General features: G+C 38.2%; 1 protein-coding gene across 3 annotated transcripts in view; it reads left to right on the top strand.

Annotated features, from left to right (window-relative positions):
- PARD3B (par-3 family cell polarity regulator beta) overlaps positions 1 to 26,122 on the top strand; it is a 401,278-nt gene that overhangs the window by 21,247 nt on the left and 353,909 nt on the right. For all 3 annotated transcript variants that reach the window (XM_040560832.1, XM_040560833.1, XM_040560834.1), the window contains exon 2: positions 6,303 to 6,404. In XM_040560832.1, the coding sequence (XP_040416766.1) occupies positions 6,303 to 6,404 (102 nt within the window). The remainder of the gene's footprint in view (positions 1 to 6,302; positions 6,405 to 26,122) is intronic.

The following is a 26,122-nucleotide window of genomic DNA, read 5'->3' as shown; positions in this document are numbered from 1 at the left end:
AGTGCTAGAGGCCGTTCTAATTTAGTGCTAAGTTTTGGGAAGGAGTTAGAGATGAAGTCTGAGGCTGTGACCAAACTCATACTTCTTGTAACTCTCAAACCACAGCTTGCAGAGCTGACTACTAATGCTTGAAGTTAGTTGGCTGTGGATGCTGATGCATCATGTAGCCTTGGACTGCTTATAGAAATCATGAAGTACTTACATGTTGGGAGGTGATTGATCACGTTGCACTATGCAATGTAAAAATGATTAAATAGTAGTACCCTTCTCTCTCTCATTGACATTAATCGAAAATGAAGTTTTCAGAGAAAGAGACTGCCAGTTTCCTACTTGAATTCACAGGGAGGAAAAAGGAATCAAGATGGTCCTCCAAGTTTTTGATGTCTTAAAAATGTGTATTTAAAAATAAATAAATAGGTTTGTCTTAATCATAGAATGATTGGTCTTTCACTTGAATCTGTTCCTTCTTGACCAAAAACAAATGCATAGAAGAATTCTTGAAATTATTTCGAATTATGTGAAGGGTGAAGGTGCTGCATTAGATGGCAACAGTTTAGTTAGGATTCTGTTGCAATGTGAACATCAAAACCACTTTTCCTTAAATTTGTCACTCCTGCCTACAACATACTTGTGCATTCATGTGACCTGGCTTTAATTTATCATTTGGTAAATATTTGCATAGTAATTCCTAAAGTGTTCTCCCACACATAAAGGAAATGATGATAAATAGCTTTTAAGTGGCTTGATGTTAAACACAAAACATGACTTGCAGCCCTAAGGTAAAATGTGCATTTGTGTAACTGTTCAATATTCATATGGGAAGTGTTGGTATGTATTATACCAGGTAATCTATTCATGCTTTTCCTTTAAATATTTAGATGTTCTGTATCTTAATTTCTGTATGAGGGTTATGCAGCGTGGTAAGATCAGTTCTTTACACTCATGCTATTAGGATTTTTGGCACCACTTAAAAAAAAGTTTTTGTTTTTCCCCTAAATGACCCTGCTAACATGAGAGTGTTTGGGAGCAAATATGCTGCAAATTTCCTTGACTGGATTTGAAGCCAATTGACTTCTCAGTAGTGGATTTGTTCTCCTCCTCCCTATTTTAAGTAGACACTGCGATTCTGGAAGGCGGTGCTTAGCAAAGCAGGTAAGAGAACATGTGAGGTGGGGAAACTCTGCTTTTGCAGAAGAAATGTCCTATGGTGCATAATAAGCTGCTCAGTAATTGTTCCTTCTGTAGAAGAAAGGGCTATTGTGCAGAACCTCCAGAATCAAAGCTGATTAGTGAGATAAGTTTAAAATACAGTTTTATTAGTACCTGGGAATTCAGGTCATCCCTTTGACTTGTTAATCTGGACAGTGTTTTTGGAGGCTGCAGACCTTTTGTCCTCTGCAAAGCATATGCAGGAGAGCTCTTCTGCTTCATCTCTTCTGCTTAAGAGCATGTGCTCTGCCAGGTGCATTTAATTGCTGCAAAGTGTCCTCGTAAAGGTGGGGAGTAATTTTTGGGGGGTTGGGGGGTAGGCTTTAGCTGCTTTAATGTATTCAGTCCCTGTTTTTTGTTGTTTGAAGTTGTCTGGGAGGAAAGAAACAGATGACATTGATACATAGATTTTAGTTTTGTAATAGACACTGTATCCTGTGTGTGGCTGCTTTTGGAGTTCATTCCAAGAACAAAAAATGTTCTCTGGCTCCAGAATCTCTTTGGAATGGGTGAGCATTTTGCTGGTCGGAGGCATTGTTACATCTGTTAATGTGCAGAGTGAATTTCCTCCACCTAGGAGGGAACTGCTACCAGCAGTTACTGTTTGTTTCATCAAACAAGTCTGTCAAAATCACTGCTCTCTCTGCCTCCGTAGTCTCTGTTTTCTAACTTTCAGGGATGATGTTCCGGTTAAGTTAATAGAAATACAGATGTGAAACTGGGTTACGAAACAGCACATGTTCAGTGCTGTAGTTGGGCAGTTGCTGTGACTGGGGGGTTCTTGTGCCCAGAAGGTCACAGTGCCTTCACACGGTGTGGATCTGAGCTGCCATGGGGGAACCAGCACCTAAACAGTGTTTTTTTTTTTTTTTTTTTTCTCCACTAAGGAGAACGTGAGAATCTTGTTCTGTTCAAGTGTTTTAGTGTGATTTGTTTTTTCTTTCTTTTAAAGATGTGGCGCCTGAAGCTGCACTTGCTCCAAAGGCTGGCTGAGGAATGGTGTCTTCTGTTCCTTCAGACTGATCTAGAGAGTTTACTTTCTCTTTATAGGGCCTTTGACAAAAACACAAAATTACTGTATTTGTTGTGGCCCGAAGTAAAAAGATTAGGGTTTTGTTAAGCATGATGGAATTTAGGGTGGCTGTCTGTCTTGAGCTTGTTTCCTGCCAACTTGCTGCATTCTATTGGGACAATACAGCTTTTACACTCCTTTTTTTCTTTGTTTCTCTTTCAAAGGCACATCTGGGTTGGTACAGCTACAGAATCACAAATAGAAGCAAACAGCAAAAGCAAAATATTCCAATCAGCTCTTTGGTTTTTTTTTCTTTCATATCAGCTTTATTCTGTGCATAGGACTCTCTAAGTGGCATAATATGTATAACAGGTTTTAATGTATCTTCAGACAAAAATATTAGCCACAGAAGTTCATCTAATTAAGAGGAGTGGTTTTCAAGTATGCTGTTTTAGTGTTAATATGTATGAGTATTTTTCCTGTTTGTTTAAAGGTTCAGGAGGAACATCTGTAGCTACTGACGCATTCCAGTTTGAGGGAATCTTTTTACTTTGTAGGTTTATTGGTAGGGTCAAGCAGTGCTCTTTCACAAGGTTTCAGCATTAAGTAAATTATTTGATCAAAGTTAACCTGCTTGCTTGCTGCACAGAGATGTATTTCTTCTCCCCCTTTTGATCTTAGGAATTTTGTGGTTATAGAAAAAATAGTTAAACCATGAGCTTAAAAATAGACCACTGAGCTATAATAGTTGACTGCATTTAATCACTTTGCAGAGATGAAAACATGCAATTTGATTTTCTTGTTAAATTTTAGAATTTTGAGCACCTGATATGTAGAGTGGAGAAAAAACAAAGTTATTTCACAAATGGTTGGTTTCAGTGCAAAATGAAATAACTGTGGTTAGGGGTAAATTCCTGATAGAATAGACATGTTACAAATAGAGATGCTCCATATACTTAATTAGGTGGTTGTCATTCAGCTGTGCTGTACTGTACAAATACCTAACCATCAAACAAGTACGGGGGGTAAAAAGGTTGTGGTTTAACCCTGGCAGGCTGCTAAACCCCACACAGCTGCTTACTCCTCCTTAGCTGTAATGGGGAAAAGAAGTGGAAGGTTAAAACTGAGAAAACTCATGGTTTGAGGTAATGACAATTTAATAGGTAAAGCAACAGCTGCGTGTGCAACTCTAACCATCCCTTCCTTTCCCCCAGCTTTTTTGCTGTGCACCATGTCATGTGGCATGAAATATCCCTTTAGGCACTTGGGGTCAGCTGTCCTTGTCCCCTCCCAGGCATCTTGTGCCTGCTCACTCGTGAAGCAGGGTGAGAAGCAGAAAAGAACTTGACACTGTGTAAATGCTGTTCAGCAATAGCTAAAACATTTATGAGTTGCCAACACTGTTTTGGTTACAAATCCAAAACATAGCAACTATGAAGAAAACTAACTCTGTCCCAGCCAAAACCAGTACATGTCAGAATTGAAACTGAACTGTGGAAGGTAGGTGGATCAGAACAGGAGAAACATTCTGTGAGAGTTCACCAGTGAAGCTGGTTGCAGCATGATGAGCTGACCTTTTGGTATTGTTAGGGTTTTTGTGTGTTGTGAATTCTTTTGTTTTGACTGCTGCCTATTAATGATTTAAAAAAAAAAAAAGTCTAATCAAGTTGATCCACATCTGTACCTGCAATGGAGTTATCTTAATTATCCCTTGTCCATTGATGGCCAAAAGTCATAGAATGGCCATAAATAAATATGGGGTGGGATATACCTACTTCTCAGGAACTTCATTACTAGGGGAACATCCAAACCAGCGTTCAGGAACTTGCTAGTGAGGATGCTGCGTCTATTGCGCTTCACTTTGCTTCTGAGAACAGTGATCTAATAAGACTTGGCAGGGAAGAAGGGATTGAAGATACAGTAAGTAGAATCATTGAGATTGCATGTCATGCCTCAGCAGTGTTCTCTCCCATTTCTGAAGCCTTTCTTAAGGCTGTGTGTGCACATGCTAGTTTCTTGATCCTTAATTCTAGCTTATTCTGGCCAGTCTCCATACTATTTGATGGAGGTCTCAGATATGCTTTGTGATCTTAAGCAAGCATGTTTCCTCTTCAGTGTGCTGTAGAAGATGCCTCGATAAGCATTGAATTGATGCTGGTACCATAGATCGCTCAAACGTGTTGCTATGAGTTGGTGAGCTGCCATGTGTTTGTTAAATGCCAGTAGCTGGCTCTGGTAGGGTAAGTTCAGATAGAACTGCCACTTAGCCTGTCTTCCTGGCAAGTTATGTGTATGCAGTTAGCTGTTATGGTTTGGGGACAATGGTTACTAAGCTGTGTGCCTGCACCCCTGTTTGTATTTCATGTCTGGAGAAGAGGCTCTTGATAAGTACTGTCTGAGCCTTTTGGCTTCAGGGTCAGTGGAAGGATGGCTAAGCTCCCAGTTACTGAAGTGGAGTTGTTAATGGATGAGGAAAACACTTAGTTTCAGAAAACTATCATAATCCCTGTTTATATGATATACAGTGCTGCATTGCAACTTGAGAGCATTAATTTCTGGAAACAAACTGGGATTTGCTACTTATTCTTTTTTTTTTTTTGCAACTATAGCCTGAGCAACCTCCTCAGAGGAGAAAAATGGTGAATGTTTTTACACGTTTGTCTGTGTGTATGTATATATACACATTGTGTATTTTTTTAAAATAAATATATATCAGAAACTGTTAGGAGATGTGTGTGTCCATGGATATATGTATTGTGTGTGCGCTGATTATAACTCAAGCTGTCCAACTATCAACTACTCCAAAAAAACAACAACCAACAAACACAAGTGTTTTCAGCTATTTCCATTAACTACTGTTGCAGAATTGAATTTATACCACTGTAATGTAGCAGTGATTTAAGATTTATTTTACATCTTTATGGTAAATAACAAGGTTAGATTGTATGATTTTTAACAGCACTTAATCAGCATTTGATCTTCAACCAGTTTAACAGAATGATTTCAGTGGAATTTGCTACAATAGAAACAGCAACTGAAAAGATTCAAGGATGGTAAGATTCACCCAAAACTTACTGCAGGTTCCTGGTGGGTGTCTAAATCTAGTCATGTGCTGCCAGATCACCCCCTGGTATGAGCTACTCACCTGCTTCCTGGTTGGCATTTGCTGGTGGCCAAGCCTGTCCCTTGAGGAGCCGGCCCAGAGGTGCTCCTCTCCTCAGGGTGCCTGAGAGGCATCCCAGGTTGGGAAGATTGAGGATGCTGCAGTCCCTGGAGAGCTCAAGGAGCTCTTCACTTGGGACTGCTATTTTGTAGGACCATGAGACAACTGGCTGTGAATTAATATAGCCAGGATGGAAGAATACTACAGGCAATTTTGGGATTTTCCTCTGAACCTGCCATTCTGGTACCTCCCAGCAGGGAAAGTTCTGGTACTCCTCAGAGTCTGAGGTGCGATCAGTGAGAGCCCTTTAGTGCTCATCCATTACTCGTGTTGCCTGCGGACAGTGGAGGACTGATGTAACAGGAGTTAATCCTGAGCTGTAGCTGAGCTGGGGGAAAACCTACCCCACCACATTTTTCGTTCAGCCACTGTATTTGTAAGATGAAGTGATTGACTTGGATTCCTTACCACACTGTTCTTTTGCGCTGTCATGATCCGTAGTTTCCCCATGAGGGATTTCAGCGGGTACCTGCTTGAAGGCAATGTCCTCCTTCCTTCATGGCCCTGGCCAAGGAACGGTCGCATCGAGGCCTACTGTGGCTCATAAGCCTGAGCAAGGCTCACATCCAGTGCAGGAGTAGAGCATACTCTCTGCAAGTATTTAACCTAAGAATTCACGTGTACAATAAGGCAATGTAAATGTACATTCTGAAGACTTTTTTTTGCATAGTAAGCAGTGTCTTATGTCTGCAGTTTTCATTTTCTCCTTTTTCAATAATTTTCAATTTTAGAACAAGCTTTTTACCTTACGGTTTAAGAGGGAAATGGGTGTGAAGGAGATGGGATACAAAACTGCTTCATCTGGTGGCGCTAAAAGCATGCAAGGTTAGGTTGAGAATACTTGTCTGTCTCTTACAGGATTCAACTTACTGGGTAAATATTCACCACCTGGAGTACACAGATGGAGGAATCCTGGACCCTGATGATGTGCTGGCAGATGTTGTGGAAGACAAAGATAAGGTAGAGTCTGAGTGAAAATACTACTGCTTTTTGCTATGTCTTTTCAAATAACTAATGCTACATTCTAATTTCTTGTATCTCCAGCAGGTGAGGTGAGTGTTGAATATCCTTAAATTAAACACATCTGCCTATAGGTGCTGTAGCACTGTTTCTGGAGTAGAACTGGGGGCAGGGTGAAGGGGAAAGCATAACCAAAACAATGAAGATAATCAGAGGAACCTAGCAGTTGTCTTAGGACTTAACCTTTTCAAGCAGTTTTGTTTCCTTTTATTGCTATATGAAAGCTGTGGTGAAGGAATGAGAGTTTTACAAGACTTTTTTTATGCCACTTAAAATGTCTTTGATAATCTCTTCTGCTTAGAATTAAGTTTCTGAGAATCATTCAAATGTCATGGTTGAATGTGTGACAAAATAAACAGACAAATTCTGTGTTGACAAGAACAGTTGCCCCAACTGTGTTGTATTTCACAGAGTTTCTGTGGTTTGCTACGGGTGTCCTCCCTAGGTAGAGAAATAATAGATGCAGAGGAGTTCCTTTTAATGTTTTTGTAATTATCAGAAAAAATAGCTTGGGAAACTGGTGACTTATTTCACTGTAAAAAAAAAAAAAAAAAAGATAAAATTTGTAGTACTTTGTGTTGCATAAAATCACAGGGAAAAAATGTTTAGTGACTTGAAACTGAAGATCTAAATGTGGGATATGTTTATAGCTTTGTCTACCTAAGGTGCCATATGCTTGGTGATTTCAAAAATAACTTTGTGTATTGTAAACAGAAATGCTAGTTCTGCATGCTGTTTGTTTGTTTTAATAAAAAGTACATTGCTTTGCTTACAATTAATGAGATGCTGTTTCTCTGTACCTTAGCAAATTGCCTAAGAGGTGCCTCCATGATATTTTATGGGTGTTTGTATGGGAATTCTTAAAATCAGTGAAGCTATTTTTTTTGTATGTCCAATTAGCATTTCTTGTTTGTCCTTATTTATTGAAAGTATACTTGAAACATACAAAACCCTTTTTGGTTTGGAGGAAACCAATTGCTTTCTGAGGATTAGCACTGCTATACAAAGCATAAGGCCATCAGCATAATATGTCATAGAATCAAATAATCAGAGTTAATGGAAATGGTTTACTTGTCTGTCTGATCAGTTAATAGAAATAAAATAGAATAAAAAATATAAAATAAAAAAATAAAAATATAAAAATAGAATAAAAGCTAACGTGTCTACCCTGGATTACCTCTATTTAGTACTGACAAACATTCATGCATTCTTGAGCAGTAGTTTGCAGAACATTTGATATATCATCCAATTTTCTACTTGTTCCCAAAGCCTTACTATACTTTATCAGTGGGTATCACTATGGTTGAAAATTGTTGCTGATGAAATTCCTACACAACTGTAAATGTAAGCATCTTCTATTATAAAAGTGTTAGGTGGGATTCTGAGGTTGGCTTTTTTGGGGGGGGAGCATGAGGGAGGAAGCAAAACAGGATGTTATTCATTGGAGTAGACTGAGACAGTTTAGGAATACAGCAAAATCCTCAATTTCCCTTCCTGTGATGTCTCAATGACATGTGGTACAAATAAGGGAGATACATTCAAGTGTGTCTATAGGTGATGCATCACTGCTGTCTTTTCTTCAGAAGGCCTTGGTGAAACAGTGATAAGTAAGACTTACTGAACAGCAGTAGCTGCAATGGCTTTTTTTATTAAACTAGAGGAGAAACATGTAATCACATAATGGGACTACTGGTTGAGGGGTCAAACAATTCTTTCATGGGAGTGAAATTGGGCCGTAGCACCTTCAGAGCGTGTATATTGAAGTCACTGATATTACCTGCTTGCAGGATTCAGTATGATCAGATAACAAAGAACCAGCCCTATAAAAGGCTTACAAATATTTTGTAATGGTTTTATTGTAGCTTGTTAGCCTTTGAGCCTTGGCCGCTGCTATTCCACACTGAGAATATTGGCTAGGGTATCTTTAAGCTTTGCAAAAAGGGGAGGAGATGTTGAGATCCAATATATCTGATATCTAATTTGGTGTTTAAAGTCCATAAATAGATGAAAGAATTTTTGGTATGTGTATCTATGCACTGATTTTCTTTGGTTAGGATTATCTGAATGTGTGATAAATGAATAGGCCACAGCTTTGTTGCTGCCTTATTCTCGTCATTCTTTCCTTTGTGTCCAAGACAGGAGTGCAGTCTCTCAGGAAATCAGTCAGTCTATACAAAAATAAGCATTGCACTTAACCTCAGTGCCTTTAAACAAAATTGTTTGGCATTGCTGACCATCAAGCTCCTTTGTAGTGGCAGAGGAAACTAGCTGGTGCTTTTTCTTGAAGCATTAATCTGCTCTAGATCATGATTTGATAGCAGTAAATTAGCACAGTTTCTGCAAAGGAAAATGTGCTTGCTAATCTGTTGAAATTCTTTCACTTTAGCAACAACACGGTGAATCAGGGAGAGTTATCAGATGTAATTTATTTGGAATTTCAAAAGCTTTTGAGAGTCCTTAACAATAGCCTGTTAAGGAGGCGCAGCCACTCCTGAGGTGAGCAGCAGAGTGCTGTCATGGGTGGGTAATGACTGAGAGACCAGGAGGGCAGAAGAAATGGTCAGCTTCCAGCGGTGGGAAGCTGTGGTGCTGGGACACTTGCTGGGCCTTATTAGGAGTGGTGGCAGCGCTCAGCAGTTCTGCTGATGTTAACTTCATGGTTTCCTCTTGAACTTGAAATTAATTTAAAAACTGGATAATAGGCAGTACAGTGGATGAAGTTAATTGCTATCAGCTGCATGGTTATGCATGCTAGAGCAGGTAACCTGTTCTTTGCGCATATAAACTGGTCCTAAATTAGTATTAGATGTGCTTGGTAACACGTCGTGGAAGTGCTTTGGCAATTCTTTATGGCAAGAGCCCCTTGTGCAGTCGCTATAATAATCTATGGCCTGAATGGGATGTCAAAGCTAATGTTGAACAATTTTAAAACAGTTTGTTTTCACTGAGTTATCTAGCCAAGTGGTTTGTGTCCTGATTGCTCTGTATGGTAGATTAATACAGAAACTCAAATTTTGTCATTTGAATAAAAAGGCTATTTAAACTGTCCAGTTTTAATGTGTTTTAGCTATAAGTGGAGTCTTCTTTGTATGCTATTTTTAACAGATCTCTCACTTGAAATTACTTCTTTGCCTGAGAAAAATGCTGTAAGAAAATTTGTTGTACCAAAAATGAATACAAAATGTTTCCCTTCATATTGTTGTGTATGCTGAGCCTGTGTTTGGCACATCTTAACTCAATAAACTTGATGTACTTACCTAGATTTCCCTCTAATTTATTTATGGAGTTATGTTTTCATATATTCATAAACACTTTAGAAGACTAAAAGGATGTAATAGAGCTCTATGTTCATAAGTTAAAACTTGCTCAGTTTACAGGAAAAGAGTTTAAACTGTTAATAACTTCCTAGAACAGAACAGTCCTGCTCTCTGAATGCATTAAAAACTGTATTTTCCCTGTAGAGTTCTGTATCTAACCTGACTTAAAGAAATCTTTATCTTGATAGGACTAAATACAATAGCTCTGCAGCTATCAGCAGAGCCCTTCTGAAGTAGGATGTGATTGTCTACTGTCAAGGGTGGCTTTTTTTTTCCTTTTTCCTCCTTGGTAAGACTCCCCATGCAGGTGCAAGTAACACTGATAGAAGTGCAATATTGCAGCGTCTACAATTTGACCACCAAAGCTGATGAACTTACTGGAGAAACGGTATCCTCATACAGTCAGTGATGCTGGCAAAAGATCTAGGCTTGTCAGCCTAGAAGATACTGTAAGCTTAACTTCTCCAAAGGCTTGCTTGCCTTGTTAGCAATTCAGTTCATTTAAGCAGACCAGGTGTGATGTGTGAGGGGAAGTGTGGTGGTTTTATTTATTTATGTATTTTTAAGGAAGGGAAGGAAAAGAGCATGTGATGATGATGCTTAGTGTTGTGCTGATAGTGGAATAACCAGCAGGCTGTGTGGTCTCAGAAATACTTTTTTATCTTGGACTCTTCCTTGGTTAAATACAGGTGACCCGTATGTTGTTTTTAACAGCTGCAGAAGGTTTTGAAGCATGCAGAGCAACATAAATGAAATGCTGACAGTGACATTCAGTTAAAAAATTTTTAGGGATTGTAACTGTCATTTAAATGTTTCTGATGATGATATCAAGTAAATAGTATGAATCAAGTGTAGTTCAAATTATTTTAGCCAAGCTCTTAATGAAATAATAAATAGCAAAGTCAATGAACTCTTCCTTCTTGATTCACTACCAGCAGAAATGTGATATTAGGAAAACGTATGCTGGAAGGTCTCCAAATGCTGGAGAAATTGTCTGCTGCTAATTTGAAAAGCGTTACTGAGCTCACGAGCTCCTGCAAAGAATCTGAAGGTCTGGTTGAAGCTGTTTTTTGTAGAGGATGCTAAGTACCTTCTTAAACCTTACTTCAGACAGGGTTGTTTGCAAGTAGCTTTAGTTTTAATGAGGAGTTTAGAGCAAGGCCGTATTGTGAATGAGAGGTTGGTTTGGAGTAGTTGCTTCAGCAAAGTGCGAAAAGCTTGGATTCAGAGTGGATATCAACTTCCAGGATAAACTGTATGAAGGAAACGTCTCTGAGTACCTGACAGGCATGCTTTCTTTTAGCAGCCACTGAACTTATCTGTTGTTTCCAGGTAGATTTAGTCACTGTAAGTGCTGGGTGGTTATAGTACTTACACAGCATTTATTTTGTGATCCAAGTGTGACTCTGGAGACCTTTGTTGTCATTCCAGCTGTGGAGGTGATGGCATACTGTAAGATGCGATGTTTATTTCAGTTAAGTTTTATGGAAGCTGTTCCACCTCTGGACAGTTTCTTTTCCTGCATACCATCATTTTCCCCTCTAAGTGGAAAGGGAAGTTGGAACTGAAGTAACTTTTGTGTAAGTAAAGTTGTGGCTGAAGAGTATCTGAGATGTTGAAGGAAGTGACTTCTACAAGCGGGTTGATCAACGGTAAAATGAAGTCAAAATCGCAAGGCAAGAAGACAGGAGTATCTTGATCTAAAAAATATATAAATTTAATCATAAAGGGCTCTGGAATTCTCAGTGAACTTCTCCTAATGGGGAGATACAGCATTGTTGCTTTAAAATCTGTAACTGTGAATCATTGGAAGAGGCCCTATTTCAGTTAGTTTCCAGTGGGTCAGTAGAGCCTGAAAATGCTGGGCTTTACCCATTTTTTTTGTCGTGTGGTTTAATACTGAAACATATGACCCATACATATTGTGCATACTTAACAGAGTGAAATTTTGTTCAGACTCTAGACCTTTGTCTAATTGAGCTGTCTACAATTTTCTCTAGGGTTTTGTAATTTTCTGATAACTGCAATGCGGAATGGAGTTTTTTATTCTTTAGTTTGTTGTACAGCAGTATATTACACTTGTATAGAAAAAAAGCAAGCCATGTAAGACTGTTACGGCTGAGAGCTTCGACTTATTGAAGTGTATGCTGTGGTGTACGCTGCTCTACAAGTTGTTGTATATTATTCAACTTTTCCCCGGAGAAGGTTTTGAAAATATATTTCCCTTTGATATAAAGAATGAGTATGTAAGAGATGTATCTGGTAGCACAGAAAGCAACTTTTGGTTTCTTATGATGCGGAGGTAATGTTTTAAGTGTGAAATTGATGTGGGCTAGTCCACATAGGTGTATGGTAACTCAAATGCTTTGTCTTCCATAAATCTGCACCAAAGAAGGCATGAAATAAAGGGAAAAATTGAAAGATGATTTTTGTTGCTCCTGGACTCAGTTTTTGAGATGCAGTGTTTTGTTATGATATTGCATAGATTAGTACTATAGCCAAGTTATTGTTTTAATGTATTTGATTTCATGGGCTGTTAAACTGGTTGCAGCAAATACACCCTCCAGAGTTTTGATACTTAGTGCTGCTGGCAGAGTCTTGACTGTGCTACTGTAAGTTTGAATGCCTTGGTTGAGAGACCTGTTGTCCCAAGGCAGCCAGTTCTAATCTTCAGTTCTTGGCCCTAATGGGGTAAAATAAGGATTAGTACATCAAAAGCCTGGTACGTTTTAAGGTGGGGAAAAATGAAGTAGCAGAACCTTGGGCAAGCTGGTATGTAAGGGCTGTAGTTCTTTGATTTTGATTTTTACTGTGTGTTTTTTTTTTGAAGTGTAGTTTTCAGGCTATGGTTAATAACTGCCAGAATATATGTAGGTATTTGGCTATTACTGCTTCTGATTTTTGCTTTCACACCTTGTGGTTTCGCTAATGAGATCCTATAGATATGTAAGTCTTAAAATTTGATTATCAAAAAGGGTAACTAATAATTCATTCTTCTGTCAAACCCTAAATTGGTAGAAATGAAACTATTTTGAGTAGTAAAGTTACAGCCTCCAAAGCCATGATAGTGTTCTTAGCTTTGTTACATTCCAAGTAGTCTGTTTCTTTCCTGTAAAATAACTTGTAATATGATGTTCCAGTTGTAATTTCCCATAATCAAAGTTACTGGGATATGAAATTGTTACCATTGACAGTAATAATTCCACAGTACTGTTTACAAAAATATTCTTAGCTAGTTCTGACCAGTGAAGATACGAACACAGAAACACTGCTGTGAATAAAACCTCTGTGCAGCTTCTGTTCTATCAAGGGAGTCCATGTAAGTTATTCTTCAGGTGTCTGATAGTTAGCTGAGCATCTTACATCTACAAGGAGGGGAAGCATCAGAAAAGAGCATATTGTAAAAACCTTTATGATTTTGAGTACCTTAAAATAGAGAAAAAAGTGAGATGCAGGTCAATCCTAGAGCAGAATAGAGTAGCTACCCTTTTGCATTGACTGCAGTGATGGCCTTTCCCCTAATCTTGAGTCACAGGCTTTTCTTAACCTATTGGATTTGTTAAAAAGGACCACGTCAATGCTTGCCAAAAAATATTTGAGTTCGTATAGGCTTTATGTATGGTTTTATACTTCTTATGTATATTTTCTATGGTTAATTCTTTCTCTTGAAGGCATGTTGGGAAAGGGGGACAGTCACATTTGGGGGGGGGGGGGGGGAGGGGAAATGTAGACCTTAATTTGCTGACCCTTTGAATTAAGATAGAGTTTTGTGTTTGCTATTGATGAAATTGTATGCAATCCTGTCAAGCTACAGCCTTTTAAAAATAATAGTAAAAAATATATAGAGAGAGGAAAAAAAAAAACCACACTTCTCAGGAAGAAAAGGTTTTATGCCTTTTTGAGCCAGTGCTTGTTTAGGAAACAAATATTTGATTTCAGTCCTGTGTAGTAGAGTATGCCGTGAATCACCATATATGTGTGTGTGTATATATATATATAAATAAAATGATATTTTGACATGAATTAGTCTGTTTATTTTTGAAGTGGGATCTGAACTGTGAGTACCAGGGGTAGAAAATCACTAGAACTTACTAAGCAACACATTATTTCAGTAATGCAGTTTCTTTTAGAACACACATTATGAAGCTTTGCATTTTTATGAAATTTGTTTTAATTTCTTGCTGCAGAGGTGCCATGCATTATTCAAGATTATAAAATGATTTGGATTTCAGGAGCATTTGGATTTGCTGATGAGGATTTCAAGCTGTGTAATTATGAAACTGAATCCACGTAGGTTGGAAGTTCAGAACTCATTAGTGTAATCATTAAAATAACTATTTTTTAAGTGTGGTATTACGTTCCAGGGTGTGCAATTACACTATCATGTGCTCCTGGTTACTGGAAACATTCTTGTAATAAACTTCAGGTCTAGTGATATGGTTCAAGGTAAGTTTGTAGCTTTAAGAACAGACACCTGGTCAAATGTTGCTTTGCTTATTAAAGAAAATTCAGTTTTACGGATATACAGCCATAACACAGTGCCTGTATGCATAAATTAACCTCCTGTTTATCCTAGAAAATCATAAGCTTTTACATATTTAGTGCTGTATAAAGTCATTTTTCTTAAAATGAATATTGTCCTGGCACATATTACAAGGGTTTCTTATTTCAGCTGTAGCTACTTTACAAGTAAAAATGTGCTTTAAAGGTCCTTAACAGGTGGACTCCAAAACTTTTTTTCCATTACAATGTTTTTATTTTGATGTCCTCAACTGTGAATGCTTTCTCTGAACGTTTGTAATCACCAGAGCTTTTCATTTTGCCATAGTATTACATTACTTTTCTAGATTAAAGAAATTTAAATGCTACAGTGGATCTGTGGCACTAATAGGATTCATGATAGCTTTGGAGTACAGCTCCCTGTTTGAATGCTAGGAAGGGGATTCTTGAGTTAGTCCTTTCCGTCTAAGATACATGCAAAATTGTGGTTTGTGCTTTTCTAATTTGATTTTCTACTGATCCCTCTATCTTATTTGTATTCTGGTATTTTTAAAAATGGATATTAAAAAAGAATAGATATACAGCAGGGAGCAGGTTTGGGACCCGGATCACTTGTGTTTTGGAGAGAATTCAGCTGTGCCACTGCAATGCTTTCTCTCAGTCTGAAGATGTTTTGTCATCTGGGCACTAAGTATTGTAACCAACTGGGGGTAAGACAAGTCAAGCAATTAGCTTCTGTTCCTCAAACAATGAGAGGAATGGAGGGAGGGAGTTCGTTTTAAGTACATCTGGTCACAAATGAGATGGGCATTCACGTATCCTGACAGAAAGAAGCTCTGTGTCTCTCTTCATAAGGCTAGCCTGGCTCAAGTTGTTTTTTCCTCCGTAGATTTTTCTTGATGTAACATTTGGAATTCCGTCTATTCATGTTGACGTTTAACACACGTGCTTATATACACTTGATGTTTGGCAAATGAGCGAAAATAAGGGAGCCTTGTTGTGGCAAGTTATTAGTTAATGCTGCCATTTCTAACCACTGTTTGTTACATTCTTTCCATGAAACATGATGGTGATGAGTTATGTGGTGTGCCAAATGGAGTATTTAGAGAATAGCAATGAAGCTGTTGAAAATTTGACATATGTAGAAGTTTATATGTATGTATAGACATATAAATGTTTATATGTATGTATAGACACTGTTGTGTTGTAAAGAGAAATTAGGTGTTAAATAAAGTTGAAATAATAAAATAATTTCAAATATTAAAACTAATTTTTATATTGAATATATTAACATGATACTAGAAATTTAGAAATGTTTGCATTCCTTCCTCCCCCATAATCCATTTCAGGAATATTTCCTTGAGAATACACAGTATCTTTGCATCCTGTCAGCATGTACATGTAATTTGTAGCTAATGAATGGTGTGTAAAAGTTGAAAATCAATACTTCAGTATTAGTCTTTGATAATTAGAATTAAAATTTGAATTTGCTTAAGTTGCACATTTTTATCAATGTAAATGTGGTATCTGCGGTGATGTTTCATACCAGTTGAGTCGTTACTCATATTCAGAAAAAAATTGTTTGGATGTATTCATTGTTATAAAACTGAAGTAGTCCCTACCTGGAGCTTGTATTCTAAAGATGCTTCAGATGAATGCCATCCATCTGCTTGTGTATCTTATGGAAATGCACAGTAATAGAACAAATGGCAAGGTGTTAAATTTGTAGATGTAAAAAAGATAATACTTGGCAAACAGGAATTCTAAGAGGTGATTTTTTTAAGAATTAGTGAAGTTGACCTGCATACACTTCAGCTTGGTTAGAGGCATCGTTTGTTATGTGTTCTTGAAAATTGAACTGAAAGCAAGCAATAGTCAAAACCTAAGATGAAAATACATGCAGAGCTAGTCAACGAAGTCTAAAGATGTGTTGTGCCTTCCCTGAACAGCATGAAAATAGTACATGGCTTTATACCATTGTTTTTGCCAATTTGTATTTTTTTCATGTGTGTCATTTCTTACTAGTTAAAAGTAACCAGTTTTAAATCTCTGCCTATTTTGTTACTGTCCTCCTTTTTCAAAATACATTTCATGTCTTTTTTGCTTTTTTTAAATAAGAGCTAACTTTTTGATGAACTCAAGTTCTACTCTTGTGATTATTTAGCAGGATTCACTAATTATAGTAATTAGTGGTTTTTTAAAAAAGTACACTTTTCCCAGTGCGTTTTTAACTTTAAGGTATAATTCTCAAGAGGATAAAAAAATACACTATGGTAGATCTTGCAATCAAGTTAATGCAATCAAGTTGCTAATCATCTTTTTGGAAGAACCTCCATTAGAGAAGATGAAGACTTGGTCTTTTGCTGAAGAAATGTCTTCATTTGCTGTTGATTGAGGTTCTAAGCTTAAACTGCTAGGTTTAGCTTGACCCAGGTCATATTAGTGGCACTTTCAAGTTATGATTGCTTGCCTTCCTGGGACTACACAGAGATTAGTGACTGATAAGAAATCAAAGAACCGGGTTTCAGAGTACTGAGATTTTCCTGATCTCAATGTTTTACATCTTTAAAGTCTGAGGAGTCTTTCATATGGTGCTAATGCATTTTATATTAACACTACTGAAAAGTTTTCCTTAGATGACATGTTTCTTAGAACGTTTTATGTTCAGTCTTTAAGGAAGGTTTCCTAAACTTTTTTATATATCTTAATATCTACCCCATAAGAATCAAAGCTGTAAGTAAAAACTGATGATCAGGAAATTCCTGTAGCCTAGTGTAGAATAATGCTAATAAGGTGAACAAACAATGTAGCAACAGGAACTAGGTGTCTTGTGGTACTCTGCTGTACCTTGGTGGCATTGAAGTTAAACTGCTGGAGTGGGTACAAAATGTATTTTGTGAAGAACTTTGATAACTGTGGGTGGCAAGTTTAGTTTTGAAATAGCAGATGCATATGAAGTTAAAACTACCCACTGGCTTTATTAATAATCTTTGTATGGAACTGAAGTTCTTGCTTTTGACCCTCAGAACTGGTTTATAGTAACTGTTACGAATAGTTGATTTGAAGGCTTTTTTTCGTTAGATGACTGTTTTTTTTAACTTGTATTTAAAATCCTGTAATTTTTTTCTTCAAAATCAGTTTTGTGTTGCTTGACAGAAGTAGAGTAGAAAGTATTCCTAACATTCTCTGAAAAGAAAATCTGTGATCCTTTTATTTTTACATTGGCAAGAGTGATGATTATTTGGAGCATATTGCATAGGAGACCACTTTTTCTCTGTTCTAATTTTGCAGTATACTGCAGATGTTGTTTTTATAATCTATATTTTAATGTTTTTGTGAATTAAAGAAAAACTGAAGGTGTTTTTCTGACTTTCTTCCACAAAAGCAGTATATATTGATGGAAAAATGTTGACACTATCCATCGTGATGGGGAGTATCACACTTGACATGTCTTCCCTTTCGCTCCATGTCTTGAACTCTGAAGCACCAAATGGCTTAAATTAAGAATTGTATGGGATGTGTCTCTGAGCACAGAATCTAACCTCTTCTCTTTTGTGTAAACTCAACTTGAAATCCATCATAAGTTTTGATATATTCCATATTAGAAGTAGTTAGCATTTGTTTTTTGCTCCTTTCCCTTGCCACTTTTAGTTGTTTGTTCTGAAATTGCTGTTCTCTGGTTTAGAACACCAGCACAGACGGAGAACTCCTGCGCTACCTTTCTGCAGAAGTTTGACTAGTACGCAGGTATTTAGGCTGGGACTGGTCCAAACATGGTTGCACATGTTGCAGCTTGGATTATTATTTCTGTTTATTTTCAAGAACTCTGTGTTAATTCCACCAATGGCCTCTTCCATGTCTTCTGTAGTATGCTAATACCGCTCTGTCCTTCTCATTCAGCGTAACCACACCAGGTTTGCATTTGTAGTGGTTGATTAATAACTTTATTAAATGTTGTGCTCACCTTTCTCAGCTGTTGAACTTCCAATTTGTAGCAAAAACTTCTTTAGGCCCATATGTATGGTTGTGAAGACATTTATATTAAAAAAAAAAAATGCATTTATCTCCTCTCGCTGCAGGCCTTGAGATCACCTGATAGTTTTTTTTATACAAAGATATAATTTTTAACTCTATAGATGCAGTTTTTAAAACCAATTGTGTTAATGTTATGGGTTAAAGTATTAAATAGGTTTGTTTCCAAGATTCAAAGCCCCAGTAATCAACTCAATTTGGTCCAAAGTACTTTTTTGGTTTGATGCCAATTGTTTGGTCAAGTAGGCAGAAAGCTGACTGCTTCCTTTACATGGCAGGGTCAAGCATGCTTAGTATCTTTGGAGGTAAAGCAGTGCTTGCGTGGGTGTCAGACCACATGGGCATGTCACCTGCTGTAGCAAAGTCCAAGGAACAGGAGAAAGGACGTACTTTGGTTCTTGGGCAGAACTTGGGAATGTTTAGCTGGGTTTTCTTGTGTACAATGGGGTAGACTTGAACACTGTGTTGTATCTTTCCTGTGAAGCCTTGTGTTATTTAGTGAATTACTTTAAACTAAGGACGTCGTACCCATTTAATTTAATAGTTTACATAACAAATAACTTATAGTTAATTTAATTTTCACTGTTATGTTATGTTATTTTCAATGTTAATTTTCACTGTTCTGGTGACTGATTTTGTGATTATCACACTCAAGAGTTGCTGACTGGAGAAGGGGATCTTCTGGATATAAATTTTCATATGCTTATTAAGAAAGATTGTAAACTGTATAAAGGGATATACAGAGGACTTTAGTTTACCTGAAGGGTGTGTTTTTTGTGTCCTTACTGCTATTCAAACCTTTGATCTGTGTTCCTGACTGCGGAAAGAGCAAGTCTTTGTCATATTGAGTCAGCACTGTGGTATGCCACTTCTATAATGTGAACAGATTTTGTTCAATAAAGTGACATTGCTTTTGCATGTTATTTCTTAAAACTGTTGGTTCTCCAGAGGGAGGGTTAGCTTCTCTAGTTTGCCAGCTAAATTAAACAAATAACCGGTCACTAACCCTTGCTGAGGAAGGTGCTCAGTTTCAAGGAATCAGATTATTTTGCCTGCTGTTCAGTATATACTTCTAGGCATTTGTTCAACAATGTACTTGGTGATGAAAGTCTGTTCTTTCCTGTTGTTATTTATAGGAAAAGAGAGCGAATTCAAGACAGGTTGGTTGACTCTAACAATCAGCTCCCAGGAGAGAAATGGCATGAAATGTCCAAGGTGTCTGACTCCTTCTGGAATTGGCAGGGGCGCTATTCCTTTGTGCAGATACAGTCCATTGTATGCAGTGGCCATAATCTCTTGGTAATTACAACATGGAGAAGGGTTGTACTTCAGTGTACAGTGAGTTTTGAGGAAACATCTTGCCCCATGGATTTGTGTGTTTGTCTTTTAAAGTTGCTGGGAATCTTGCTATTTTCAGTGATTGAGTGGCTTTGGGATGTAATGCAAATAACCCTGGCACTCCTCATTGGGTTTCTGTCAAAGCTTTTAAAAGGCTTTAGGTAATTTTGAGGTGATTCTAATGCAGCTTAAAGTTCTAATCCGTACTTTGAAGTAGAGCAAATTCAAAAGGCTTCTTGTATGTGGCCATAGATTTTTAAGTGTTTTTTTTCTTGTACTTCAAAAAAAATATTATATTGAATATTCAGGTTGATTGAATTACTGGCAGTGATGGAAAACAGAGCCCTGTGGTTATCCAGGAGCAGAGTGCAGCAGCTTGTAATTGTGGATTGAACAACCTGGAATGGAAAGGTGGGAAGTAATGCTAGCATTCCACAGACATAATCACAACTTGATTACTGCCTTGGAAGTGCTTGTTAGCGAGGGGCTCGATGCGTCATTTTAGCAAACAACATGGAGCATAGGTCAAATTTAAATGAAGCAGGTGACCACTAGTGTTGAACTTCGGATATGCTTTGAAACAAGTGCCTGAGACCAAAAGGCAATTCTTGTATTAAGCACAGGAGTGTTAATAATATTTGCTTCACACTAAAAATATATATATATATATTTTTAAATAGCATATGGCTTTTCCTTTTGCTCTATGATACAATGTAAGACTATTTCTTATCCTGTCCCTTGTAACCTTCTTATGACTCTTCAGAGCAGGGTTAAGGCTTTGGGGATAATATGTTTGTTTTCATAGTTCAGCTCCTAATTTTTAGCATTTATGAAGTTGCATTTTAGGGCAGTTGTTATGACCACTCTAATTATTTTTGTTCTGCTGACCTGTTGCCAGGGTATTTTTTCTCCACTGCCTCCACACTGTCCCAACCCAAATCAGGTATACTAATTCTGTATTATGAAGCAGTCTGAGAAAGTGCAAAATCTTGTATTTTTGTTTTTAAACTGAAACAAAATATATATTTCTTCACAAGTGCTGGAACAATTTGAAGAAGATATGCCTACTTTCTGTGGTAGTGTTATAGTATATACCTAAGCATGAGCATTCACTTGATGGCAATTCAAGTAATACCTTTGTAGTTTGAGTCTTCTGTATTACACTTCTTTTTCAAACACAAATAGAAGTAAATTTGTTTGGAGACTTGCAATTAATCAAATATGTAGTATGTTTCAGCCAGCCCTGTGTGTTGGGCAGTGCCTCTGTTCCTGCATAACAAATAGCACTATTGAATGAGAATTTAGGTTTTAGTGTAGGATAGGTGTGGGGGCTTTTTTATTTATTTTTGTGTTATTATTTACTGTTTCATCTAAACAGAGGTCAGCAGTCAACAAGCCCTTTTTCCTGAAGGCAGAACTGTTGTAGAAGAGTTGATCTTCACCTTCTTGGATGTGAAACTGCAGAAAAGATTATGGTACAGCATAAAGGGTTTTGCAACTATGCTGATTAGCTGTGCCACTTCAAAGTTTAGAAAACCTGATGATTGGCCACATGCGGGAGAGGGAAAGCTGATAATTGCAGCATTTGGAACACCAGCTTTTCTTCATTAAAACTAATGAGGATATGAATAATTCTACAGTTTGGGGGGTGTTAAAAAGTAATATAAGAGCTGGAAAGAGAGAGTAGTCTGAAAAGAATATCCTTGTGCTGTGATATTTAATTGATCAATGGCTGTTTCATAAAAAGGAAAAAAAAAACACCACCAAAACCGTATGTATATGTCAGCATGCTCTGGGAGTGCTATGTCAAAGGGTTCATCACGGTCGGGATCATTATAAACATTAGCTGTAAGGTGGTGTTTGTGAGTTGCTTGCTTGTCTGCTTTAATTAACATTATTTTGGTAGTAGAACAGGGCTTGAAAGTTAATGTGCACAAATGTAGCAGTCCTACCTGGATTGTAACCCCCAGCAGATGTAGGGGAGAGGAGGGGATGACAGTGCCCAGCATGTTGGTAGGCAGGCACACAGCACCTAACTCAGTCCTAGATGCACTCTGCTGTCCCTGTATAGAAACATAGGCTGTGAAATTCTTTTGGCAATTAAAGGGATGTGTGTTTTTTCTGGCTTATTTATTTAAAAAGTAAAAATTAGGGGGAATTCAGTCCCTTTTGAAATTGTCCCAAATGTATAAAGCACGTGAATACAAGCTATTCCTTTTTCTGTTCGCAGTTCAATTAGGAACACTAGCCACTCTGTGGAGAATAGCTGAGAACATAAACATGCTTCAAATATCTTCAGATCATATAAGGTAGAACTAAGGAAGAATAACAAACAGCAGATGAGGTATACTTATTTTGTGGTAACATTCGATTGAATGGTAAACAGTGGGTGTTATTGGGACTTCCAGTACTTGGCTTTTTCCGCAGCATGTTGCATACTCTAAGGAGGAAAAAAAAAGCCACCAGAATTGTACTGTGAACACAAGTGCTAACATAGTATTGCAGAATACACTCATTAGGAAACTGTAAAATAGTGGAAAACAATTGTATCATGTTAATGGAAGATACATCACTGACGGGTCTAATACAGAGGTTAAAGGTGATGAACAGTTAAATTCTGATGTCTTGTTATGAAAATAGAAGCATTTGAAAATAAAAACACTATCTTTGTTTTCCTTGGGAGATGAACAAAGGCATCTTTTAGTGATCTTCATGTTCTCTGGCTTCTTGTCCGTAGGTGTCAGGGACTGCGTGCCATCCTTCCCATCTGAGCCAGCCCCTCTTCCTTCCTTTTAATGTAACTTTCTTTTTATCTGAAGTGGTTAGGTAAGAGCTCTTGAATGGGTTGAACTGGCTTGTTTGAGACACTATCAGTAAAAAAATGAAGTCAGCAAGTGATTTGCTTAGACAGCAACAAAACAACCAAAACCCCTTGTCCCAAGCAGTTGAGACCTGACAGAAATAAACAGCTGTGCAAATAATTGGGTCTATTGCTTGGGTTCCTGGCAGCTTCATTTTTAGGCTACCTTCTCCATTCACCTTGGAACTACAGAGTGAGCATTTTTGGGGAAATCCCTTCTTAAAATTGCGTTAATGTTCCAGCTATAGCAAAATCCTTCCACTTATGAAGCCGCTGCTGCTGCTTTATTTAAAATGTAGTCTGGGCTGGGGTTCTTGAAACAAGTAGTGGCTTCTGATATACCACTTCTTTCTAACATCATGTTTAGACAATTGACAAATTAGTGTTTGTTTTTTTTGTCTGAAAGCAAGGGGTTGTAGGATTTAGTTTTTTTTTTGTCTGTGGTGTGTTATGCGAGTTATGGCAAAGTTAAGTGTTTTTTCCATGTTATTTGCTCTATCAAGATTGGTCTACATTTACGTGGTAATTGTAATTTATAACTGCAGTGGCTTTTGCTTTAATAATGTAATTTAAGTAGCTAAACAATCTAGCTTTTATGTAAGAATAATTTTTTTTGAGTAGGCTTATCTGGAGTAAGCCAATTTCAAGCAAGTTATTTTGTTGCCATGACCACTTACATAGTATACTATTATAGTATACAGTTAGTATGTTATTGTACAGTATTCTGAATTGAGGAAGCTCTGGAGCTAGAAGTAAGGTGAGGTGTTGGGTTTTAGTCTGCAGCTCAGGGTTTCCCTAAGGTGGATGGACTTCTGTGTACACCGAAACTGGTAATGGGTTTTGGTTTCAGGAGCTGGCCTGCTCTTCCCTTGACCTCCTGGGAACTTGCATGGTTGGTGTTCGGTGGCAGGGATTTCTGCAGCTTAACTGGGCTTGGTCACCTCCCTTGGGTTGTTTTGAAGCTGCTTCCTCCTGGTTTGTTCGAATGGCTGTGGTTTTAGAGCCCTTGCTGTTTAAAGGGGAGGAAAAAGAAAAAACACAACAAAAAACAAAACCAAAACACCGGAAAACCAAACCCACTGTTGCATTATGTAATTAGTAGTAGCGCTTACTTAGTTGACCTAGGGAACAATGATTTGCAGAATTTGGTTAGGTTCAGTGTATTCCATTCATCTTATAACCCTGACAGCTTGCTTTACTTTTTTTTAAGCATTGCAAGTATCTTGCAATTTCCATTTTATGGTTGGGAAAGGGATATGGTAGCGGCCCTGTTCTTTGCACTGCAGAAACAAGTGTTGACTGAAATTACAAGAACTTGTATTTCTTGGCTCATTTAGGGTTTTTTGTTATATAAATAGTTACAGAGCTGACCCACACAAGTTGCTTCTCCTTCCTGGATTAGATAGTCCTCATGCTTTGAACTACTACTGTGGAGAGGCTGTTGTTTCTTTGACTGGTCTGTTACTGTTGCTAAATCCCATTGAGTTGTGCTTTCCAGAGAACATCCCCTGTTTCTGAATAAGCAAACCACGTTCCTCATTCCTTCCTATTCACTTTTTCATGTTAATTCCATTGTTCCCAGCTGTTGTCTTGCCATGAAAAAGAGGATAACTGGTTGGATGAACATATTGCAGGCAAGACAAATTCTTTATTGAAGTCTAAAACAAAATCTGAGAGGCTCTGTTGGAGTGGCAAACAACTGTTTATCAAAGATTATGCTGAGATTACCAAGTTTTACAAGAGATTGTTTAAGATGTTCTGTATGTGCTACATTACAGTGCCAAAATAAAGCAATTTTCTTTGGCACTTCACAAGTGACAGATTTAATAAACCTTATTACCTGTGCTTTATGGAAGAACGCAGGTATAGAGCTGAAAGAATTGCAAGAGGCAGACCATATTTGAAAACGGCCACAGCCAGTTCAGAAGTGTTTGTGGTAGTAAAATTTACTGTGTGTGGAGATGGTCAGCCACAAACACAGCTGCAGCACTGTGGATCTGTATTTCGTGAGTGCTCTCCTACAACATCACTTCATCATGCCAGCGTCCTCTTTCATTATGCATAGGGGCACTTTTGATAGTAAACTGGGGCTCTGGGTTTGTGTTCTGTAAATAAGTGTTAAACAAGCATTATATGCCAAATTTCAGCTGGGAAGGGCGCTTCTTCATGCGATTGTTTCTTGCTGGTAGTATCTTTCAGAGATTTGTTTTTTAACTTTGGGAAACTTGGCACCGCAATAAGTATGCGTTCAAGAAACAATAGCAGATATAAACACTGGATGTTAATTGTTTTGAAGTGGCCATGCTGCTAACCTTGTAAATCTGAGCAGAACGTCCCCAGGGCAGAGGCCACAAGATGTGCCTTGAGGAGACATGGGGAGGTGGCAGTAGTTTACGGGCAGGAGGTGATGCAGGAGCCACTGCTTTTGTAGGCTTTGGAGTGGCAGGGCCAGGCAGTGGCCTTGTAGCTTGCTCCTGAGGGAGCTTGGCCTTGGGAGCAAGCCAGCTGGAGCTTTCATGACCGTAGCCTAGAGAATACATCAAACAGTGGTGTGGTAAACCATGCTGTTAGAATCTTTGCTGCTGATACCACTAAGTCACGTGTTGTTAAATAGTTTGCATGAAGGGTCGGTGTGATTTCATGGAGCTGCCTGGGGGTTCACAGTCTCCCTTCAGGTTGCACATGCCTTCTGTGCCTTTCCTAAAGGTGCTGTGGAGTTGATAATGTTGGGTTCCACTGGGACGCTGTCCTCATCTCTAGAGGGTCCTCCTGCAGTGGGATTTTCTGCTTCAGTTGCTTCTTCCCCAAGAGGTCTGGGTGTGAGGGATACGGTGCGTTATTATTGGGTCTCCAACTGCTCTTCTGGACAGCGTGTGCTGGGACCTGCTGCTGGTCGTGTTGTGGTACTGGGAGGTCAGCAGTGCTAAATACTGGGGCAAGGTTTTGGCGTCTAATACGAGATGAGGGCACAGATTTCACTGCAGTGTGTTGGTCCATTACTGTCAGGTCAGCCCCCTTGCAAAAAGAGGGGCTGTGGAGGGCTGGGAGGGCTTGTCCCGTGTCTCTACAGGGTGGCTCGTCTCCTCTTACTCTTCTGCAGCTGGTTGTTCATTCTTCCTTCTTGTGCCCTCTCCTTTGTAACCCGGTGTCTGGCACTTGGGTGCTAGTGCAATCGCACTTCTTGCCCGCTTCGGTCATTAGCTCACTGTTAGTGATAATGTATTGCTTCTGGCGAAGTCACGGTGCGTTGTATTAAAGTAGTTTTGTACATGGAGTGTATCCAGAGAGAGAACTTTTGTGAAAGAAGGCTTGAAAACCCAGATAAGGGGTAGAATAATAATCAGCATGTTGAATGCAGTGACGTTTTAAGCAATTAAATGTTTTCAGGAGAAGTTAGAGAAACTCTTAGGGTTTTTGAAGCCATCTAGCACTTTTTATTTATTTTGGATTATTTCTAATAGCTGGTGTTCTGTTAGCTTGCTCGTGTTGAAGAATTTGTAACAAAGCTATTTATAGCGTGTCTAAGAGACGCCTCTTTTAACTTAATAGAAAAAGCAATTTTTGTACAATTAGATATTGATCTGTTCTTCTCAGTTAATTGCAAAAGATTT

The sequence above is a fragment of the Cygnus olor genome, chromosome 6 (genome assembly GCF_009769625.2).
Source record: "Cygnus olor isolate bCygOlo1 chromosome 6, bCygOlo1.pri.v2, whole genome shotgun sequence".
NCBI lineage: Eukaryota > Metazoa > Chordata > Aves > Anseriformes > Anatidae > Cygnus > Cygnus olor.
The sequence above is the reverse complement of the archived record's forward strand: the minus strand, read 5'-3'. Positions and strand labels throughout refer to the sequence as shown.